At 45.5% G+C, this 19,348-nt stretch overlaps 1 protein-coding gene across 1 annotated transcript in view; it reads right to left on the bottom strand.

Annotated features, from left to right (window-relative positions):
- Window positions 1-19,348, bottom strand: part of SHPK (sedoheptulokinase) — a 32,071-nt gene that overhangs the window by 11,873 nt on the left and 850 nt on the right. The window contains exons 2-4 of the mRNA XM_056127438.1: window positions 16,597-16,738; window positions 1,680-1,863; window positions 987-1,139 (exon numbers count right to left, since the gene is read on the bottom strand). Of these exons, the coding sequence (XP_055983413.1) occupies window positions 987-1,139; window positions 1,680-1,863; window positions 16,597-16,738 (479 nt within the window). The remainder of the gene's footprint in view (window positions 1-986; window positions 1,140-1,679; window positions 1,864-16,596; window positions 16,739-19,348) is intronic.

The raw sequence follows: 19,348 nt of genomic DNA, 5'->3' as shown, positions 1-19,348 counted from the left end.
GGAGCCCACAGGCCAAAGAGGGCAGAGGGTGGGCACTGTGGTGTCAGGGATTTCCCAGGCCAACCTGCATATCCCCAATCCCAGGAGATGCAGGACTTCTAGGGCTGTTCCCAGGGATGCTTGGAAGACCATATGTGCGGGAATCAAATCAGGATCAGCAGCAGTCACCTTAAGGCATGCACTATCTCTCCAGCCCTGCAGGCTTAGATTATTTAAAAGAGAGAAAACTGACTTTCAAACATTTGAGATTGACCTGACAGGGAAGAAAACAAGCAGCTTAAGCAAGGGTCATTGGAAAGGATTAGGTAAAAGGGAGATATCAGCATTCAGCTTCTGGTGTTCCAAGGAAAATATTTTTCAAAGGGAGACAGTGGGCATTTCAGTGCAAACTTACTATTGGTTAGTACAAAACAAACCAAAGTTAAACTCTAGCTTTGGGACAAATACCAAATACCTTGACCACTCAGAGTTAGTGAACAATGGGCTACCAATTTTATAAAACATGCTAGAAAGTCCTTTACCTGAACTACCAGGAGTTTATTACACAACTCAGAATTTAGGCCCTGAAGGAAGTGAACTTATAGGACACCAGACTCTGGACCTGAAAAGGTAAATGATTATTTAAAAAGTACTTCAAAGACATCCTTCAGCCTACACCTTGCATTCCTTACTCTTACTTTAAAATATATTAAAGAACAAGAGTCCTTCTTTGAAGTCCATCGACTGGACCTGGGGCCACAGAGGCCGAGGGAGACTGCTCCGAGGGTGGCCGGCTGTGGCAGTGGAGTAGGATGGCATGAAGTGGGTGGTGGCACCCCTCCCCAGGGGCTGCCCAGCAAGAACAACTGGAACAGACAGGACACAATTAGAAGCTGATCCCTGACCTCTGGGGGATCCTCTCTGATCCCTACTAGGAAAGCCTGCCTGAAGCTCTCATTCAGAGATTCTGCTCTTCAACCGGAGCCTGCCTGTATGCTCATACTTACATCTCCAGGTTCCAGCTCTGCGTCTGAGTGTTGAAATAGCCCCAGCTAGCGGCGTTCTGGTCGGACATCAGAGGTTTTGGCAAGCCACAGAGCATGGCAACCACGTAGTCATGGATGGTGCCAGCTGCATCATAAGACTTCAGGAACTCTGGGCTGTTTTTCATACCAAAAAGAGTTCAACAGGATCTAATATAGACTTCAAAGCATTGCTACTGCTAGTGATAGTGGACACTAGACATGACACAGGTAGGTGGGACCCAGATTGCCACATACGTGGTTTCCCCATTGCTAGACTTCCTGGGACAACAGTCTCATTGCTACTCCAGGCAAGGCTGACCACGGTCAGTCTTTAAGAAAGAAGGACCAGTGGAGGAAGCATAGTGCCTGGGAAAGCAGAATGGCAGTCATTCTCAGACCTGACCCCCACCATGAATTCACCATGTGAACCTTTAGAAGGCCCCTGCTCTCTCTGGTCCCTCCTTTCTCCCTCTGGGGTAGAATCTGCCAGCCAATGGCAAGCCCTGAGTGACAGGAAGCAGTTCCACACCAAGTCTAGAGCTAATGACCACACCCTGTGCTCAGCCACATTGACTGAGGGACAGTATCATGCATGTGCTGAGCTGTGAGAGGTCCAGCCCCATCTACTCCATCCCCTGGAAATCCAGCAGCTGGCTCAAGAATAGTCATCCATACCTTTTTTTCAAAAGCCAGAATATGGTGGCACAGCCAAACCCTGTGGCCACACTGAGGTGGGACTCTGGCTGTGGCAGTGAAGCCAGGAACCCACTGCTGCACCGGCCATCCTGCCATGTCACCAGGTGGCTCACAGCTCTGGGTTCAAACACAGGACTGGGTCCTCCCGTGGTCCAGTCACAGCCTGCAAAAAATCAAAATAAATTACCAAAACTAGAGGAAAGGGCACCCGAGCAGCACAAGGCTCACGGCTCCACCCCTGAGGGTCTAGCTCAGACTTTAACACCCACCCAGGATGGTGCATCATTCCCACAGACACACAGACTCTGATATCAGAACATCTGCATTGATTTCCACTTGGCTCCCCCACCCACAGTCGTGTGACCCTGGGCACATTGCTCATGCCTCCCACTTCTGTGTTTTCTTCTCTTTATTTGAAGATAAGAGTATTTTCTTCCTCTACGGTATAAGATAAAGAAATTCAGCACCACACTCCCAAGTTCACTGGTCTCTATCCGTCCAACCCTCATCTTAGTGATATTATTTAGACTGGATTCTGGATGATTATGACTGTATTTTAACTTCTCCTTTGGTTTGAGGAGGGCTTTACCACTCCTGACTCAATTCTCAGAGGTCACTCTCAGTGGTGCTCAAGGGACTATGCAGTGCTGGGCCTAAAACCCAGGGCTCCCATCTTTCTATGGCAAAGCACCAATAGGCCTCAGAACATTCTTCCTAGCCTCAATTTGAACAGTTTGATCAGTAACACTATTTTAGATTCTAAGTTCCTCTTCTTTAATACTAATGTAATAGCAGTATTTGTGTAATTGTGGTAGATTACCACAAATTCCTTCCTACTCCTCCCAAGAAAAGTTGAATCTAAATTATCCCCTTTCCCGCGGCCAGAGCAAGAGTAGAATGGGTAGGGCATTTGCTTTGTACATGGCCAACCCAAGTTTAATACCCAGAACCCCATATGATCCTGAGACTGCCAGGAGTGATCCCTGAGCACAGAACCAGGAGTAAACCCTGTGTACTACTGGTGTGCGGCCTAAAACCAAATAAATTTTTTAATTAGCTTCTTTCCTTATTAGGACTGGCTACAGTGAATCCCTTGACCAAGAGAACATGATGGCAGTGTCATCCTGGAGTTCCCCAGGCTAGGGACACCCTTTGCTGCTTCTACCAGTGCTTCTCAGAAGACATCAATGCCCTTAAGCCAACAGACACCAGCATGTATAGAATTCACATGCAAGTGTCTGGCAGACAGTTTCCAGCTCAGTCGAGATTTCTGGTCTTGCCCAACAAAGCAACAGGCAGTTCACCAAATAAATATTTCCAAACAATATTTATCATCCCTATGCAGAGTAGAACTATCTGCTGTTCCCTGCCCTATTTCCTTCCCTACAAATCCTAAGATATGATAAAATAGTTATTATTTGAGATCACTGAGTTTGGAAGTAATCTGCCATACAGCACTAAAAACTGAAAATCCATTCTTCCAACACAGAAGACTAAGTTAAAAATATAATGGCAATTTGTTTCTTACACTCTTGTGTATGATCTAATATTCTGTTCTGTCAACTTTTGGAGTTTTATCTAAGTCTTTACAAGCCCTAAAAGTTCACTAGTTGGTATATATATATACATATACAATGGAATACTACGCAGCTACAAGGAATGATGAAATCATGCAATTTACTACAACATGCATGGAACTGGAAGTTATCGTGTTGAATGAAGTAAGTCAAAAGAAGAAAGACAAACAAAGGATGATCTCACTTATCTGTAGAATACAGAATGTTGGATGAGAAACTATATTGTAGCATAAGGGGATGCCTAGATCATCCTTGACGACAATGTTTAGAGAGGAGACAGAGAAAGAAAGATATCAAGGGGAGGAGAAGAGAACAAGTAATGGGTTAACAGGTGTCAGTGCTTCAGTTATCAGTTATCCAAGTGACATGAGTGAGGGGTATAGTCACATACCCAAAACATAGATTCAACAGGACTGAAAACATGAGATCTAAGTGGCAACCACTGAAACTTTGTCATATGCCTGTCAAGTTGACAGGGGTTGGGAGGTGGTAGAGTAAGGGACAGGATGGGGAGGGAATCTGAGAACACTGGTGGAGGGAAGTTGACACTGGTGAAGGGATTGGCGTTAAATTATTATATGCCTATAATTTAATCATCAGTAACTTTGTAAATCACGGTTCTTTTATAAAATTGAAAAAGAAAACATTCACTAGAGGGAAACGAGCGGCAGGGTTTTCCTTCTCTGTTGTCTTTGACACAATCGCTTTCAGATTGGGCCATTTCATATTATTTTGTCAAGTGTAAGAAAATTTTCTCCATTAATTCTTCAAAAATTTACTCCCACTACCACTTGTATTTTCTCCTTTCTGGGTCTCCTATAATTCAGATGCTAAAGCTTCTATTTGAATCTTCAGAATCTCAACTCTGTTTTCCAGGCCTGAGTATTCTGCTCTTGACTCCCTATATTTAGTTATTTATTTAAACTAGTGTATGTTTTCATACCTATTATTTGTGTTTGGTTCTTTTTATGTTTTCTTCTTATTGCTTTCTTATGAATATCCTCCTTTGATATCTTTTAGTATATATATATATACATATATATACATATATATTTAGTCTATTTAAAAGTTGTTTAAAGGGGCTAGAACGATAGCACAGTGGGTAGGGCGTTTGCCTTGGATGCAGCCAACCCGGGTTCGATTCCCAGCATCCCATATGGTTCCCTGAGCAACGCCAGGAGTAATTCCTGAGTGCAGAGCCAGGAGTAACCCCTGTGTATCACCAGGTGTGACCCAAAAAGCAAAAAAAAAAAAATTGTTCAAAAAATATCTTTCCACGTCTGACAGGATCTGCAAATAGCCCAGCAAAACATTGCTCTTATGAAACAGTTGTGCTTTTCAAATGTCTTTCTGTCCTGGCCTGTGAATTCATTTGTCTCTGAGAATATACTCTAGCAGGCAATGGAAATGGGTCAGACCTCAAACCCTGCCATCTCCAGCAGGCAGGCAAGATGGATGAATTCTGGGCCAAATCGCAAATAAATCCACAGGTAAGCAATCCCCACCCCACAAAGCAGGTGAAAGATTTTTTCTGCTCACCAAAAAGTAACAGTGTTAAAAGTATCCTTAGATCATAGGTCACCAGCCCTTTGAGGAGGAAACACCAAGACCTTGTTTTGATTTCTGAAGACACTTGAGTTCAGGTGTGCTGTGTGTTGTACGCATAGGGTTATAGACATTAAGTGAGTTAAAACACACAGGGCCAAAGAGGCGGTTCAAAGAGCTCATGTTTATGTTTTGACTGTGGGAGACCCAGGTTCTATTTCTTACACTGCATGGTGCCCCAAGTACCATCAGGACTAAAATGACCCCTGAGCAGTGTTTTAGGTGAAGCTCTTGAGCACCACCAAGTGTGGCCCAAAACAAACAGAAACGTACATGTGCTAGCTGTCCCAGACCAAGACGCCAAGAATCCAAGGAACCTGCAGTTCACCTCCAGACTTTTCCTTCCATAGCCAAAGCGGGCTATCTTGTCCCTGACAAATACTGTCAAAGCACACTTAAACTCAAAGCAAGCCTCTTACACCAGGCTTTCTCAAACTGTTCTCCCCTTATCTTCATGTTTTTCTTTTAAGTTTCTGAAACCTGTAACGGTGGAAACAGCCATCAGGCAAACCCATTCAGGATCTCAGTGACAATCCTACCCGGGAGTCTAGAAGCAGAGGATGCGTGTAACTGTTTCCCAGGTCCTGGCAACCTTTCCTTCCTGTGTGCCTACTTCACTCTTGGAGTAGTAGCCAGGGAAGAGTTAGAGCTGGGGGTTGGGTTGTACACATGTGTGTTGTGTGGAGCTGTGTGCACTGAGTTCCCTCATGTAAAGCATTTACAATAGTACGTGACACAAAGTGAAAGCTCTACATGTTAGGAACAAGAGGGATGGAACTTTACCGTCTCTGTTCTGTTCATGGTCCTAACACTTTTCCAATAGTCTTTGAGAAAGATAAAATACCTCTTTACATATCTTTTGTTCTCTCTTCTCCTAGTCAACACCTGGATATTTTCCATATCTCCCTATAATATAAGCACAATCACTGAAGTGGAATGGGGAAAGAATGTCGACATTGGGCCGGGGAGATAACTCAAAGGGCTTTGCACACTGGAAACCCAGATTCAATCTCTGCCACCATATGGTACCCTAAACATAGCCAGCAGCAACACCAAAGCATAAGCCCAGAGAAGGCCCTGGGCACCACCAAGTGTGACCGGAGAAGACAAGGACAAAGAAAAATGCTGACATTAAGAAAAGTTATTAGAAAGTTTTTAAAAATCTATTTATTAGTTTTTTGGCCACACCCAGCAGTGTTCAGGACTTGCTCCTGGCTCTGCACTCAGGGATCATTCCTGATGGTACTCAGGGAAAGATATGGGAGGTCAGGGACTGAATCCAGGGCCAGCAGTGTGCAAAGCAAGCACCTGATCTGCTGTGCTGTCTCAGGCCCTGTATCAGGAACTTTGTATCAGAGAAAAATTCGATCAGCAAAGTTATCAAAGAACATGAGATAAGAATCTGACCAGAGAGAGTTCAAAGGGCTGAGCAACTGCTTTCCAAGGACAGTCCACTGCCCAGGAGGCCTGAGAGCTCTAAGCACAAGAAGAACCAAAAACACAGACTTAGCTGACCTTCCTGCTTAGTTCCAGGTCATGAAACATCCACTTGTTCTTTAATGGATGAATCATTGAACTATTTACTAAGAGTCTAATATATTTTAGTCATTTAGTCTAGAAAAGCCTAGTAAGAAAAAGTCACTGCCTCCATGAAAGCTATATACTAGGGATAAAGATATAATGTAAACAAGCAAATACACAACTGTAATGAAGAAACTTGGGGCCTGAGCTATATAGTACAGTGGGCTGGGCAGTTCCCTTGCACGCGGCCAACACAAATTCAATTGCCAGCATCCCATAACGTCCCCCAAGCACCACCAGGAATGATTCCTGAGTGCAGATCCAGGAGAAACTCCTGAGCATCACAGGAGTTACCCAAAAGTAAGAAAGAAAGAAAGAAAGAAAGAAAGAAAGAAAGAAAGAAAACTTTTGTAAGGGAAAAGGAAAGAATGTGAGACTGTTGGAAGGAGGTCAAGGGTAACAAGAGAAGTTCTGAGAAAGTCCGAATGAAAACAACTAGACAACATGAGAAATCATGCCTCTCCAGATATTTGGCCCATTTTCCCACAAGGTCATTTGTCCTTTTGTTATTCACTCTTTAAATGTACCTATATTCATCAGCAACTACTCTCCCTAGTTTGATTCTTCTTTGAATCTTGCTTTACAATCACCACTTCCCTTCTACCATAACTAAGTCCAAAACTGGAGTTTGAAAACCTGCATAAATCACAGGTTTTGGACAATGTGAAGAGAGACTATATGGAGTCTGGGGAGATAGTTCTGAGGACTCACATTGCAGACCCACAAACAGGGCAGACTCACATACAGGGCAAAGGGCAAAGGACAAAGGTTTCATGGGACTTTTTTAGATTTATAAATTCCCATTAAAAGCGGGCTAGGCACAACCCGCCCCCCAGCGCCATCTTTACAGCACACAGCCACAGAGACAAAAGACCGCGGGGGGGTGGGGAAGGGGGCTCCACAGCTCCCACAGAATGCTCCAGGTCTCGAAGAGAGCCGAGATCACTGGGAAGTCCCAGATGGGGTAGGTGCCGCATCCCGCCTCCTCCAGAGGGAACCCTGGTGACCATGAGCCTCTACAAGCATAGCTCGCTTATGCAGGAACCAGGACTCTTACTGCAAATCACGCGGCTGTGTAAGTGCAATATCTTCTTATATATAGAGGTCAATGGAAAGTAAATTCTCCAACGTTTCTTCCTGAAAATCAGGCTTAACTCTTTTACAAACCACAACACCCAATAGGAAAGAGAAAACAAAAGGGAATGCCCTGTCACAGAGACAGGGTGGGATGGGGATGGAATGGGGGTGGGAGGGTTACTGGGGTCCGTGGTGGTGGGAAATGGTTACTGGTGGAGGGATGGGTATTCAAAATAAATAAATAAATTTAAATAATAAAAAAAAGATAAAAGCAGGCTAGGGGGTAGAAGTGGGGAGGTGGGCAGGAACCTGGGGACACTGGTAGAAGGAATTTGACACTGATGATTCATACTATCAGAACATAGTATGTCTAAAACTTAACTATGAATAACTTTGCAACTTGTGGTATCTTAATTTAAAAACTAATATTAAAAATAATATTTTAATCTATTTATAGAGATTGGGCTGGAGAGATAGCACCGCAGTAGGGCATTTGCCTTGCACGCAGTCAACCTGACCGACCCGGGTTCAATTCCTCCGCCCCTCTCAGAGAGCCCAGCAAGCTACCGAGAGTATCTCACCTGCACGGCAAAGCCTGGCAAGCTACCCATGACGTATTCAATATGCCAAACACAGTAACAACAAGTCTCAAAATGGAGACATTACTGGGCCCGCTTGAGCAAATTGATGAACAACGGGAGGACAGTGACAGGTTTATAGAGATTAATAGTATTCCTCAACTTGATTTTTTTTTGGTCAATTTTTGGGCCATATTTGGTGGTGCTCAGGGCTTACTCCTGGTTCTGTGCTCAGGGATCACTTCTGGAGGGGTTCAGGGGACCATATGAGGTGCTGGGGAACTGAACTAGTATCTTTGCATGCAGTTTTCCAACCTTTTTACACCTGCCTAGACTGGAAAAATAAAACTATTTGTCAGATCAGCTGACAACTAAGTCAGAAAAGAGAACCAGGGCAGATCCCCTCTTAATCCCCACTGGAAGCCCCTGACTGCCACAAGTCAGAGCAAGGGAGCAGAGTGGGGTACCTGCTGTGAGCAAAGCAAGGAGGCACATTACAAATGCAGGAAACTCAAGCACAGCAGAGTTCCCCTGGAAGGGGCTGTGGGGGCTGTGCATAGGAAAGGAGGGGGATTGAGCCTGGGTCTGCTGCATGCCTTACCTGCTATTCTCTCTCTCTGGTACGAATATGATCACTTTGGAAACAGGAAACACTCAGTCATAAGAAGTGATGAGTCTTTGTTGGGGAAGACCAGGCAGACCTTTTGCTTTATCTGTAACAGTTGAACATCCTATATGCAAATCACATTTACTGTCTAATTTTTTTTTCTTTTTGGATCACACCCAGCGATACACAGGGATTACTCCTGACTCTGCACTCAGGAATTACTCCTGGTGGTGCTGGCGGGGGGAGGGGGGTGCGGGGGGACATATGGGATGCTGGGCATCGAACCGGGGTCGGTGTGCAAGCAAATACCCTACCCGCTGTACTATAGCTCCAGCCCCCTACTGTATAATTTTTTTAAATTAAAATATACCAATTTTTGCTGAATGCAGAGTAATAGCAGGAGTGCACTTCAGTACTACCATCACCACTACTTTTCGGCTAAAGCTGGGAGTCTTTAGTTTGTTCTTGGTTTGGAGGACACACCTGGTAGTGCTCAAGGCCAATCCCTGCTCTGTGCAGGAGGGGAACCATGCTGTGGCAGGAATGAACCTGGGCCTCCTCTGCAGGGGTTAAGCACCCTGAGATATCTTGATGACTCTACAGCCTGAATTCTTTTTGGTTTGCAGCTACAACTGGAGGTGCTGAGGTACCCTGCATGCTGCAGACAAAGCCTGAGCTCCACCCTCTGCCCCCTAAAGCTGGAATTCTTATCCCAGCCTTTAAACTGGATCTCTGAAGCTTTTTTACCCTTTTTATATGCTTCAAAAATTCTTTTGATCCAGTTAAAAAAATATTAGACCATCATTGTCTCCACACAGACACACACACACACACACACACACACACACACTTGGATATTATTCTTTTAAGGGGGGGGTCTTTACTATATATTGGGTACTATATATCAGGCATATACCTTTAAAATGTTAATTCATTTAATCTCCCTGATCTCTCTGTATTCTGGTTGTGATCTTTATCCCTAATTATGAATAAGAAAACTGAAGTACTAAGTAAGAAACTTCTGCCTAAGGTCACACAGCTAGTAGAACCAGGATTCAAATTCAGGTAGTCTATTTCAAATAATGATTTTTTTTAACTTTTTTTTCTTTCACTACTCTCCTGCTGTTACTGAGTCTAAATTTAGAAAAAATTTGTGTATATATATTTTTAAATTTCACAGTAAATGTAATTTGCATATAAGATGTTCAACTATTACAGATAAAGCAAAAGATCTGCCTGGTTGTCCCCAATAAAGACTCATCACCTCTCATCACTGAGCATATTTTGGGTCTAAAGTGATCATATTGAGACCAGAGAGATAGTATAGCAGGTAAGGTGCTTGCCTTGCATGCGACAGACACAGTCTCAATTCCCAGCACCCATATGGTCCCCAGACCCACCAGGAGTGATCCCTGAGCATAGACAGGAGTAAGCACCACTGAATGTGGCCCGAACCATCGCCCCCAATAAATAAAATTAGATACTTATAATAAATACATTCACACTTTCAACACTTTATTACATTTTTTTAATTTATTCCAGTAGTCATAGTCTCGTCTGTTTTTGAAAAAACAAAGAGGACTGTGCTGTCATTAGTTTTCTTGGGGTTGTTTTTAGCACTCAAAAACATGTTCTGAGTTTTTCTATGTCAATATGCATGAACCTTATTCTTTTTAAAAATTACTATTTCTCATTCTACAGCATGGGTATATCAACATTTATTCAACCCCCTACAGTTAAATGTCACTGTTCCATTACACTAAGCAAGCACGCCGTAAAGGAGTTCATTTCATTTCATTTCATCATCCTGTTAATCGTCGATTGCCTCGAGCAGGCCCCAGTAACGTCTCTTTCATCCTAGCCCTGAGATTATATTCACGGCTCTTTAGGAGAATGAGACCCATCATTGTTACTGGTATTTGGCATATTTGGTAGGCCACGGGGAGTTTGCCAGACTCTGCCCTGTGGGCAGGCTACATTCGATAGCCTGCAAGTTTGTCCAAAGTAGGAATGAGATAATAAGATGCCGCGCGGCCGCAAATGCGGCCGCGCGGTTCCGGAATCTGGATTTTATAGTCTCTGAGTCTTGGCCGCTGATGGGATTACACGGCGCCAGGGGGCCAGGTGGTGGGTGTGACCCCCGCCTACTGGAATTTGGAGGATCTGGGTGGAAGATGCTCGACTCCAAATCGAGTAGGCTTGGAGGTCTCGGCCCCGGAACCCGCGTGGCTTTGTCCCTCTGCCAGTACCTTCATGTGTGCGGAGAGTGGTCTCAGCATGGTGGTGGCTGGTCCTGGAGGTCTTCGGCTGCCGTAGCCCTGGTCGGGGCGGGGAGGAAAGCTCAACCCGCTCCCCTCCAAGGGACTCCGGGAAGGAACACCCAGGCACGGGGGCAGAGACTGCACTGTTCTCGTCCGGGGGTCACACCCACCACCTGGCCCCCTGGCGCCGTGTAATCCCATCAGCGGCCAAGACTCAGAGACTATAAAATCCAGATCCCGGACGAGAACAGTGCAGTCTCTGCCCCCGCGCCTGGGTGTTCCTTCCCGGAGTCCCTTGGAGGGGAGCGGGTTGAGCTTTCCTCCCCGCCCCGACCAGGGCTACGGCAGCCGAAGACCTCCAGGACCAGCCACCACCATGCTGAGACCACTCTCCGCACACATGAAGGTACTGGCAGAGGGACAAAGCCACGCGGGTTCCGGGGCCGAGACCTCCAAGCCTACTCGAATTGGAGTCGAGCATCTTCCACCCAGATCCTCCAAATTCCAGTAGGCGGGGGTCACACCCACCACCTGGCCCCCTGGCGCCGTGTAATCCCATCAGCGGCCAAGACTCAGAGACTATAAAATCCAGATCCCGGACGAGAACAGTGCAGCCGTAAAGGAGTATGCCTTCTTAAACACACATGTCAAAGTATTTTTCCTAAACAGATTCCAAGTAGTAGAGCTGCCGAGTCATAGCAGCAAACTTATTTTTAATAAGACCCAACAAATTGCTCTCCAAATTGGCTATGCTAATTCATGCTAGCAGCAGCAACATTAAAAATAATCAATTTTTCTGTCCCCTTTGCCAAGTCTTGACATCATCAAAGCTGATTTCTTAGAATCTAGTGATGAGAAAATTGCTTCTCCTTGTTTTCATCTGCATTTCCCTAATCCTTAATGCCACTGAGCATCTTCTCATATTCTTATTAGTCATTTATATTTCCTCCTCTAGGAACTGTCTGCCTCTCCAAGCCGATTTTTCCCACAGGGCCATTTGCCCTTTCTTTGTTATTGGGTCTTTATTTGTACCCAAGTTCATCCTTTGTCTACTGCACACTACAAAAGCCTTTTCGCTCATCTACTGCTGGCCTTTTAGCTTGCTTTATGATCCCCACTGCTCTCCTGCTAATACTGAGCCTGAAAATGGAATATGGAAACAAGAGTGACCACAGGCCTCTCAAAAGACACTAGTCACTCCTCCACCTCTCCTCCAATTGGCTCCCCTGAACACTCGCTGAAGCACTTAGCTCTCCACTCCGGTTACTGGTGCCTGGTCATGCCAACTGCCATAAGTATGTCCTGGAAAATGGGGGATTCATCTGCTAGTCTCTATGTCTCCCATGGGGCACAGCACAGCCTTGCATCTTTGTAAATACTGAAACCAAACTGAATTAAGACCACCATTAAAAATCAGAACAACTTGATCTCGAAGATGACTTTACTCGACTCTGCTAGGCTGGTATCATCATCATCAAACGATGGCTTCCTTCCATTCCCAGAAACAGAAAACGAAAAAAGACAGCAGACGGGCTGACACAATGAAATATTAAGCAGCTCTCTCCAATGATGTAGAGATGGTTTGTGTGGTTGCTACAAGGTCCAGGAGACAGGCAGATAGGAAGGCATTCAACCAAACCACAATCATTAGATCTCTGCTGTCCTCTCTGGGAAAGGTTTTAGTATTAAAAGGACATTTATTCTCATTAAAGCAAAATTAAGAAGTTTAAAAAGCATATAACAACCTAGACTCTGCCAACAGGTCAACTCTAACACTCCAACTGACCTTCTGCTCCAGCTGCTTGGAGTCAAGTGGCTCCTGAGGTCCCAATCAGCCTGATAACAGACAGACAAGAGGAAAGACCATGCCAGGATGTGGCTGAGCAGAAGAGCACTGGCCTTGCATGAGTGAAGTGCCTGGGCTCAATCCCCACTGAGAGAGACAGACACACTGAGAGACACAGAAAGAGAGAGATAGAGAAAGAAATACAGAGAGAGACAAAAAGAGACACACAGAGACACAGAGAGAAACACTGAGAGAGACAAACAGAAAGACAGAGACAGACAGAGAGGCTATTTAAAAAAATTTTTTTTTGTTTGTTCTTGGGTCACACCCAGCAGTGCTTAGGACTTACTCCTGGCTCTGTTCTTAGGGATAACTCCTGGTGGTATTCGAGGGACCATATGTGGTGCCAGGGATTGAACCCAGGTCAGCTGCATGTAAGGCAAGCACCTTACACACTATATTTTTAATATATTTTTTGGTAGTTGTAAGGTTCAGGTCACACCTAACTGTATCTGGGGCTACTCCTGGCAGTGCTTGAGGGACCATATGTGGTACCAGGTATCAAAGTTGAATCAGGTACATGGAAGGCAGGAAAGTGCCTTCCTTCTATAATGTCTCCCTGGCAACCAAATGATACTTGTATTTGGAGTTTTTTCCCTTTGCATTTTGTTTTGTTGTTTGTTTGTTTGTTTGGGTGCTCAGGGCTTACTCCTAGCTCTGCATCCAACAATCACTCCTGGCAATGCTTAGGATTAAAGACAGCCTGTTTCTACAGTTGTCCAGGTCCATCCTAGGGAGAATCAAAGAATTCAGCACTAGTCCTTGCCCCAATACTTAGAGGCAAATCACCACTCAACTGGCACCAGGGATTCAAAAGCATTGAGTTTCCAGAAAAAAAGGGGTAAATCTAATGTTCAGATCTTCTAACTGGAAGCCTCCACCCTCCTAGGAAATCATCCAATTTCGGCTTAAAACACCGAGGGAGGCTGGAGAACAGTGAGTAGGGCATCTGCCTCACAAGCATTCTATATGGGTTCAATCTTCAGCACTCCATATGGTCCCCCAAGCCTCTCCAGGAATGATCCCTGAGCAGAGCCAGGAATAAGCCCTGAGCACCTCCAAGGTGTAGCCCTAAACTAAAACAAACAAACAAACACTGTCCTCCCATTGTGCATTGATTTGCTTGAGCGGGCCCAGTAACAGCTCCATTTTGAGACTAGTTGTTACTGTGTTTGGCATATTGAATACATCAAAGGTAGCTTGCCAGGCTCTCCGAGAGGGGCAGAGGAATCAAACTCAGGTCAGCCATGCTGGCCACATGCAAGGCAAATGCCCTAACCACTATGCTATCACTCCAGCCCTAAATATAATAATCACGATCATGATCACGATAACCCTGTTGTTCGTCGATTTCCTCAAGCAGGCACCAGTAACGTCTCCTTCTTCCTAGCCCTGAGATTTTAAAAGAGCCATTTCAATGCTCTTTCAGGATTAGGAGAAAGCGACCCATCATTGTTACTGGTATTTGGCATATTGAGTACGACACGGGAAGTTTGCCAGACTCTGCCGTGCAGGCAGAATACTTTTGCCAGGTTCTCCAAAGGAAAAATAAGAAATATAATAATTTAAAAAACTGCAGTCAAATGCTGATATTACTAAAGCTGGAACATGGGTTTATGCTGGTTCATAAGACTCCCTACTTTTATGTCTATAGTTTTGCTCGTGTTGGGGGGGTGGGGGTTGGTTTGGTTTATATCACTTATCACTTAACTTCCCGTTAGTCGTCGATTTGCTCAAGCGGGCGCCAGTAACGTCTCCATTTGTCCCTGTCGCGTGCTAGTGTAGCCCAATGGCATCTGTTCGCTCCGGGAACATGAAGGGCTTCAAACCGATCGTTCATGATCTTGACGAAGAAGTCTGACCATCTGGTAGGTGGGCGGCCACGCGGTCTCTTGACATCCCGTGGAATCCAATCAGTAACAGCTCTAGTCCAGCGGTCGTCTTTAAATCTCATTACGTGACCAGCCCATCTGATTTTCGACACCTTGGCAAATGAGACAGCGTCCCTGATCCTTGATCTTCGACCGATGTCAGAACTCCGGATTCGTTCTCTCATTTGAGTGAAACGTGATATTCCAAGCATAGCTCTTTCTATTCTTCTTTGGGAGACCTGAATAGCGTTCTCATCTTGTTTGCGTAGGGCCCAGGTCTCTGAGGCATATGTTAATGCAGGAAGAACAGTGGAATCAAAGAGATGTGCCCGGAGCCGGAGGTTCTTCGTCCTCTTAGCTATTGCTTCGACGTTCTTGAAGGCGTTCCAAGCCGCTCTCTTCCTCCTGCGCAGCTCGGGTGCCAGGTCATTTGTCATGTTGACCTCTCGACCTAGGTACACATAGCTGTTGCATTCGGAGATGGTCGTTCCATTGGTTTAATTTTGATTTATGCCATGCTCGGGACTTACTCAAGACTCTGTGTATAGGGATTTCACACCTGGAAGGAGGACACATACAGTTCTGGGAACTGAACCAGGGTTAGCATGCAAGACAAGAGCCCCACCTACTATAGAGATTTCATAATTTTTTAAAAGTTGTAATGCTCAGGGCTAGAGCAATAGCACAGCAGGTAGGGCATTTGCCTTGCACGCGGCCGACCCGGGTTCGATTCCCAGCATCCCATATGGTCCCCCAAGCACCGCCAGGAGTGATTCCTGAGTGTAGAGCCAGGAGTAACCCCTGAGCATTGGCTGGGTGTGACCCAAAAAGAAAAAAAAAGTTGTAATGCTCATCATCACAGGGAACTCACAATTCTGCACAGGAACCCAATCGTTCTTTGGATACCGTGAGCAAGTTGCTCCTTTCAGAGAGTCATTATGTCCTCTTGCAGCACTGGCCTGCCCAGAGGCCTCTGAAAGCTCAGAATCTGAAGTCAGACAACCCTGTGGTTCAAAACTGGAGTTACCACTTCCTGCCATCTTCCCTGAGCATATTATTCCAACCTCTCTGAACCTCCACTTCTCTGCACTGTGGGGACAGCTATGTAACCTACATCATAAAGCTGTTGGGAAAGTTCTGATGAGCTCACACAGGTAATGTCCCTGGCCCAGCATCTGGCATATTAAAGTGTTCATTGCTCTTTTCCTGGCTGCATTCTCCACCTGGAGCCCAAACAAAGCAGGTCACCTGTGAACTGACAGAAGCTCAGCAAATGGTGCTGAGCACCAGATCCCATGAGAAAACGATGCCTTGGAGTTTAAAAATTGCAAACATTTGTGGCTGAAGCAATAGTATAGCAGGTAGGTAGGGCATTTACTTACACTCAGCCAACCCGGGTCCAATTCCTGGCATCCCATAAAGTTCCCTAAGCACCACTAGGAGTAATTTCTGAGCACAGAGCCAGGAATAACCCCAGAGCATTGCCAGGTGTGCCCTCCCCGCCAAAAAAAATTAATACAAACATCTGTGATGATCTTAAACACATAGTTGCTGCTCAAATTCAAGTTTCCTGGTATCTCCTTCAGCTACACTAATCTCTTGGTGGTCACTGGTATTGCTGCTCTGAGTTACTGACCTGATAAAGAGAAAACTGGTAAAGCCACAAAAACTGAAAAAACTGAATACCACAGAGAATCAAAAACCACTCACTCTTTCCCAAAAACATGTGAGTAAAATCATCCCATGAGGCACAAGTCATGCATGCAATACAAGAGGCAGACAGGCCCTTCTGTTCTCCCACAGGACAATGTGACCCTCCCCAGGGTCCGGCAGCACTATTCTAGTTCCACAGTGACAAGAAACGTCATGTGATCATCTCAGAGCCCAACATACCTTGTCCTGTTTTCCAAAACATGATTCCATGCATCTGGCCTGACACACCGATGCCACAGACTTTCTGGAGCTGCTTCCGGGGAAGGGCATGCAGGCATTCATTTAGGGCTTGGATGATTCGACTCACATCCTGCTCCCGGCCCTGGAACCAGAAAAAGACACATTAGCAGGGGCATACAATCGGGGGAGCCGAGAGGCATCAAGGGATTTTCTGGGTGCTAGCCAAGCAACCAAATCTTCCTCCACCCCCAGCCACTTTCTGGGACCTGCTGGCTGACCTGGACAGAAACAGCATTGAGGATTCTTCCCTACTCCCAGCAGGACCAGAGGAGGGGATGTGGCAGCACATCCCACTCTCCAGGTTGATGCTGCAGGGATGGCCCAGGCTCTGCCCCCTACTGCATGAGCTGAGAAAACTATCACCTGTGACCTCACGAACCGTCAGTAACTTCAGCAGGAGGCAAACAAAAACTTTTCAACTTGGGGCCAAGGAATCAATCCAGCAGTTGCTAAAGCATCTGTCTTGGAGGAACACTGGTGGAGGGTGTGGTGTTGGAAGATTGTGTGCAAGACACCCTTTCATGAACAATATTACAAATCACAATGCCAAATTTTTTAAATTTTTAATAATTTTTAAGTGTTTGATTTTTTTAAGCCTGGGACTGTGAGACACCCACCCCCCGCCGCCCCCCCACTCCCCCAGTGAGCTCTAGGTGCACTGAGCTTAGTCCTAGTAGCTCTCGAGCACCCTGAGATGGGAATGAACACCATACTCATGGGATGTTCAAGCAGCACAATGCGCCCCCTAGTGGGCAGGTTAGAGCACTAAGGTCAGGAATGAGGCCCTTGGCAAACACATGTATGATTGCTGTACTGAAAGAGCACAATACAGAGATTGCCAAACCTGGTGGGCACATGTGCGATTCTCCTCATCCCCCAGTCACTGAGCTCCACAACTAAACATGTGAGCACCACAGTCACATGGGTGTTCGACGCACCCACACATGCACATTATGAGAGTAATAACAAAGGAAGGGAAGGGGGAGAAAATAGTTTTTAAAATAGAAATTCAGGTTTGATAACCACCTCTTTAGATCTATGAAATTCCTGTAAGAGACTCGGAATATGATGCCCAAATCACATCCTATCCCAGTGGATGTCTCTAAGTTTGGTACCCTGACAAAATCAGTACCAAAAACAGAAACTGAGAAGTAACCCAAAAGACATCACTGTTTTCTTGATGGAAAGTGAATTTTAAAGCGGAAAGATAATAGCACAGTGGGTCGGGCATTTGCCTTGCCTGCAGCCGACCCGGGTTCAATTCCTCTGTCCCTCTAGGAGAGCCTGGCAAGCTACCAAGAGTATTCCACCCACACAGCGGGGGCTGGCAAACTCCTCATGGTGTGTTAGGTACGCCAAAAACAGTAACAACAAGTCTCACAATGGAGACGTTTCTGGTGCCTGCTCGAGTAAATCGATGAACAATGGGAGGACAGTGCTACAGTGCATGTATTTCTAAAAGAGTCATCCTTGTGTAATATTTATTTGATTTGGTTTTAATTAGTGCAAGGGGGGGGGGTGGCGCACCTGGTGGTGCTGGGGGATTATGCAGTGGCAGATATGAGACCCCAAAAACAGATAGTGTTTAACATGTGAAGGGTACCCTCCAGCCCTTTGAATCATCTCCCCTGCCCCAGTGTAAGTAATATTTGTCCCTAAGTAATTTGGAGATATTTGGTAATTTAAGTAAATTTGTACGTTTAAGACAAGTTGGGGGATTAGAAAGAGTACAGCAGGTATGGCGCTTGCCTTCATGCGGCCGACCCAGGTTCGATCCTCAGCACCCCACATGATGCCCTGAGCACTGCCAAGCGTGAATCCTGAGCACAGAGCCAGCAATAAGCCTTGAGCACTGCTCAGTGTGGCCCAATCCTCCAAAGAAGAAAGAGAAATTGGCCTAGGTTACTTTTATAATGCCAAATTAGCATGAAAAATTGAGTCATCCATCTCTGTTTCTGCCTCTCCCTCACCCCAAAGTCAGACCCGACTTCGCCTTCATTCCACCTTCATTTCATCCACAACAACATGAAATAATCATTCTCATGTACCCTTATGCCCCAATCGAGTACTAAAATCCTCTGGAAAATTCGACGCTTCGACGCTCCAGAAATCTTTTTTTTTTTGCTTTCTGTGTCACAGCCGGTGATGCACAGGGGTTACTCCTGGCTCAGGCACTCAGGAATTACTCCTGGCAGTGTTCAGGGGACCATATGGGACGTTGGGAATTGAACCCAGGTTGGCCATGTGCAAGGCAAACGCCCTGCCCACTGTGTATTACTCCAGCCCCTCCAGAAATCCTTATCCCCTGCAATGCAAGGACTCTAAACCCTAAAGCACTGAATCCAGATTATGTTGACTTGTAAACAACAAAGTTCTGGAGAGTGGAGCTCACCTCAGAACATCAAGGTCTGTGGCTGAAAGGGCCTTAGAGGACCACCTACTTCACCTATAACAAATTAAGGCTCAGAAGCATGTACCCCAATCCTTTGAGCTCTGTCCCCGCCACCCCATAATTTCTGTTTTCAATTAACTGAGCATAGAGCTGCCTTTTTTCAGGAAATGTGTAACAGACTCCAGTTCACAGGATCAATAACCTTTTCAAAAAGCACTTGTCACAAAAGAACCCACTGTGGTGTAACTCTCCATTCCCAGCACTCACAAGACACAAAATGATTCTTTCATCTCTTTTCTA

Source organism: Sorex fumeus, unplaced genomic scaffold, assembly GCF_029834395.1.
Source record: "Sorex fumeus unplaced genomic scaffold, SorFum_2.1 ptg000063l, whole genome shotgun sequence".
Lineage (NCBI taxonomy): Eukaryota > Metazoa > Chordata > Mammalia > Eulipotyphla > Soricidae > Sorex > Sorex fumeus.
The sequence above is the reverse complement of the archived record's forward strand: the minus strand, read 5'-3'. Positions and strand labels throughout refer to the sequence as shown.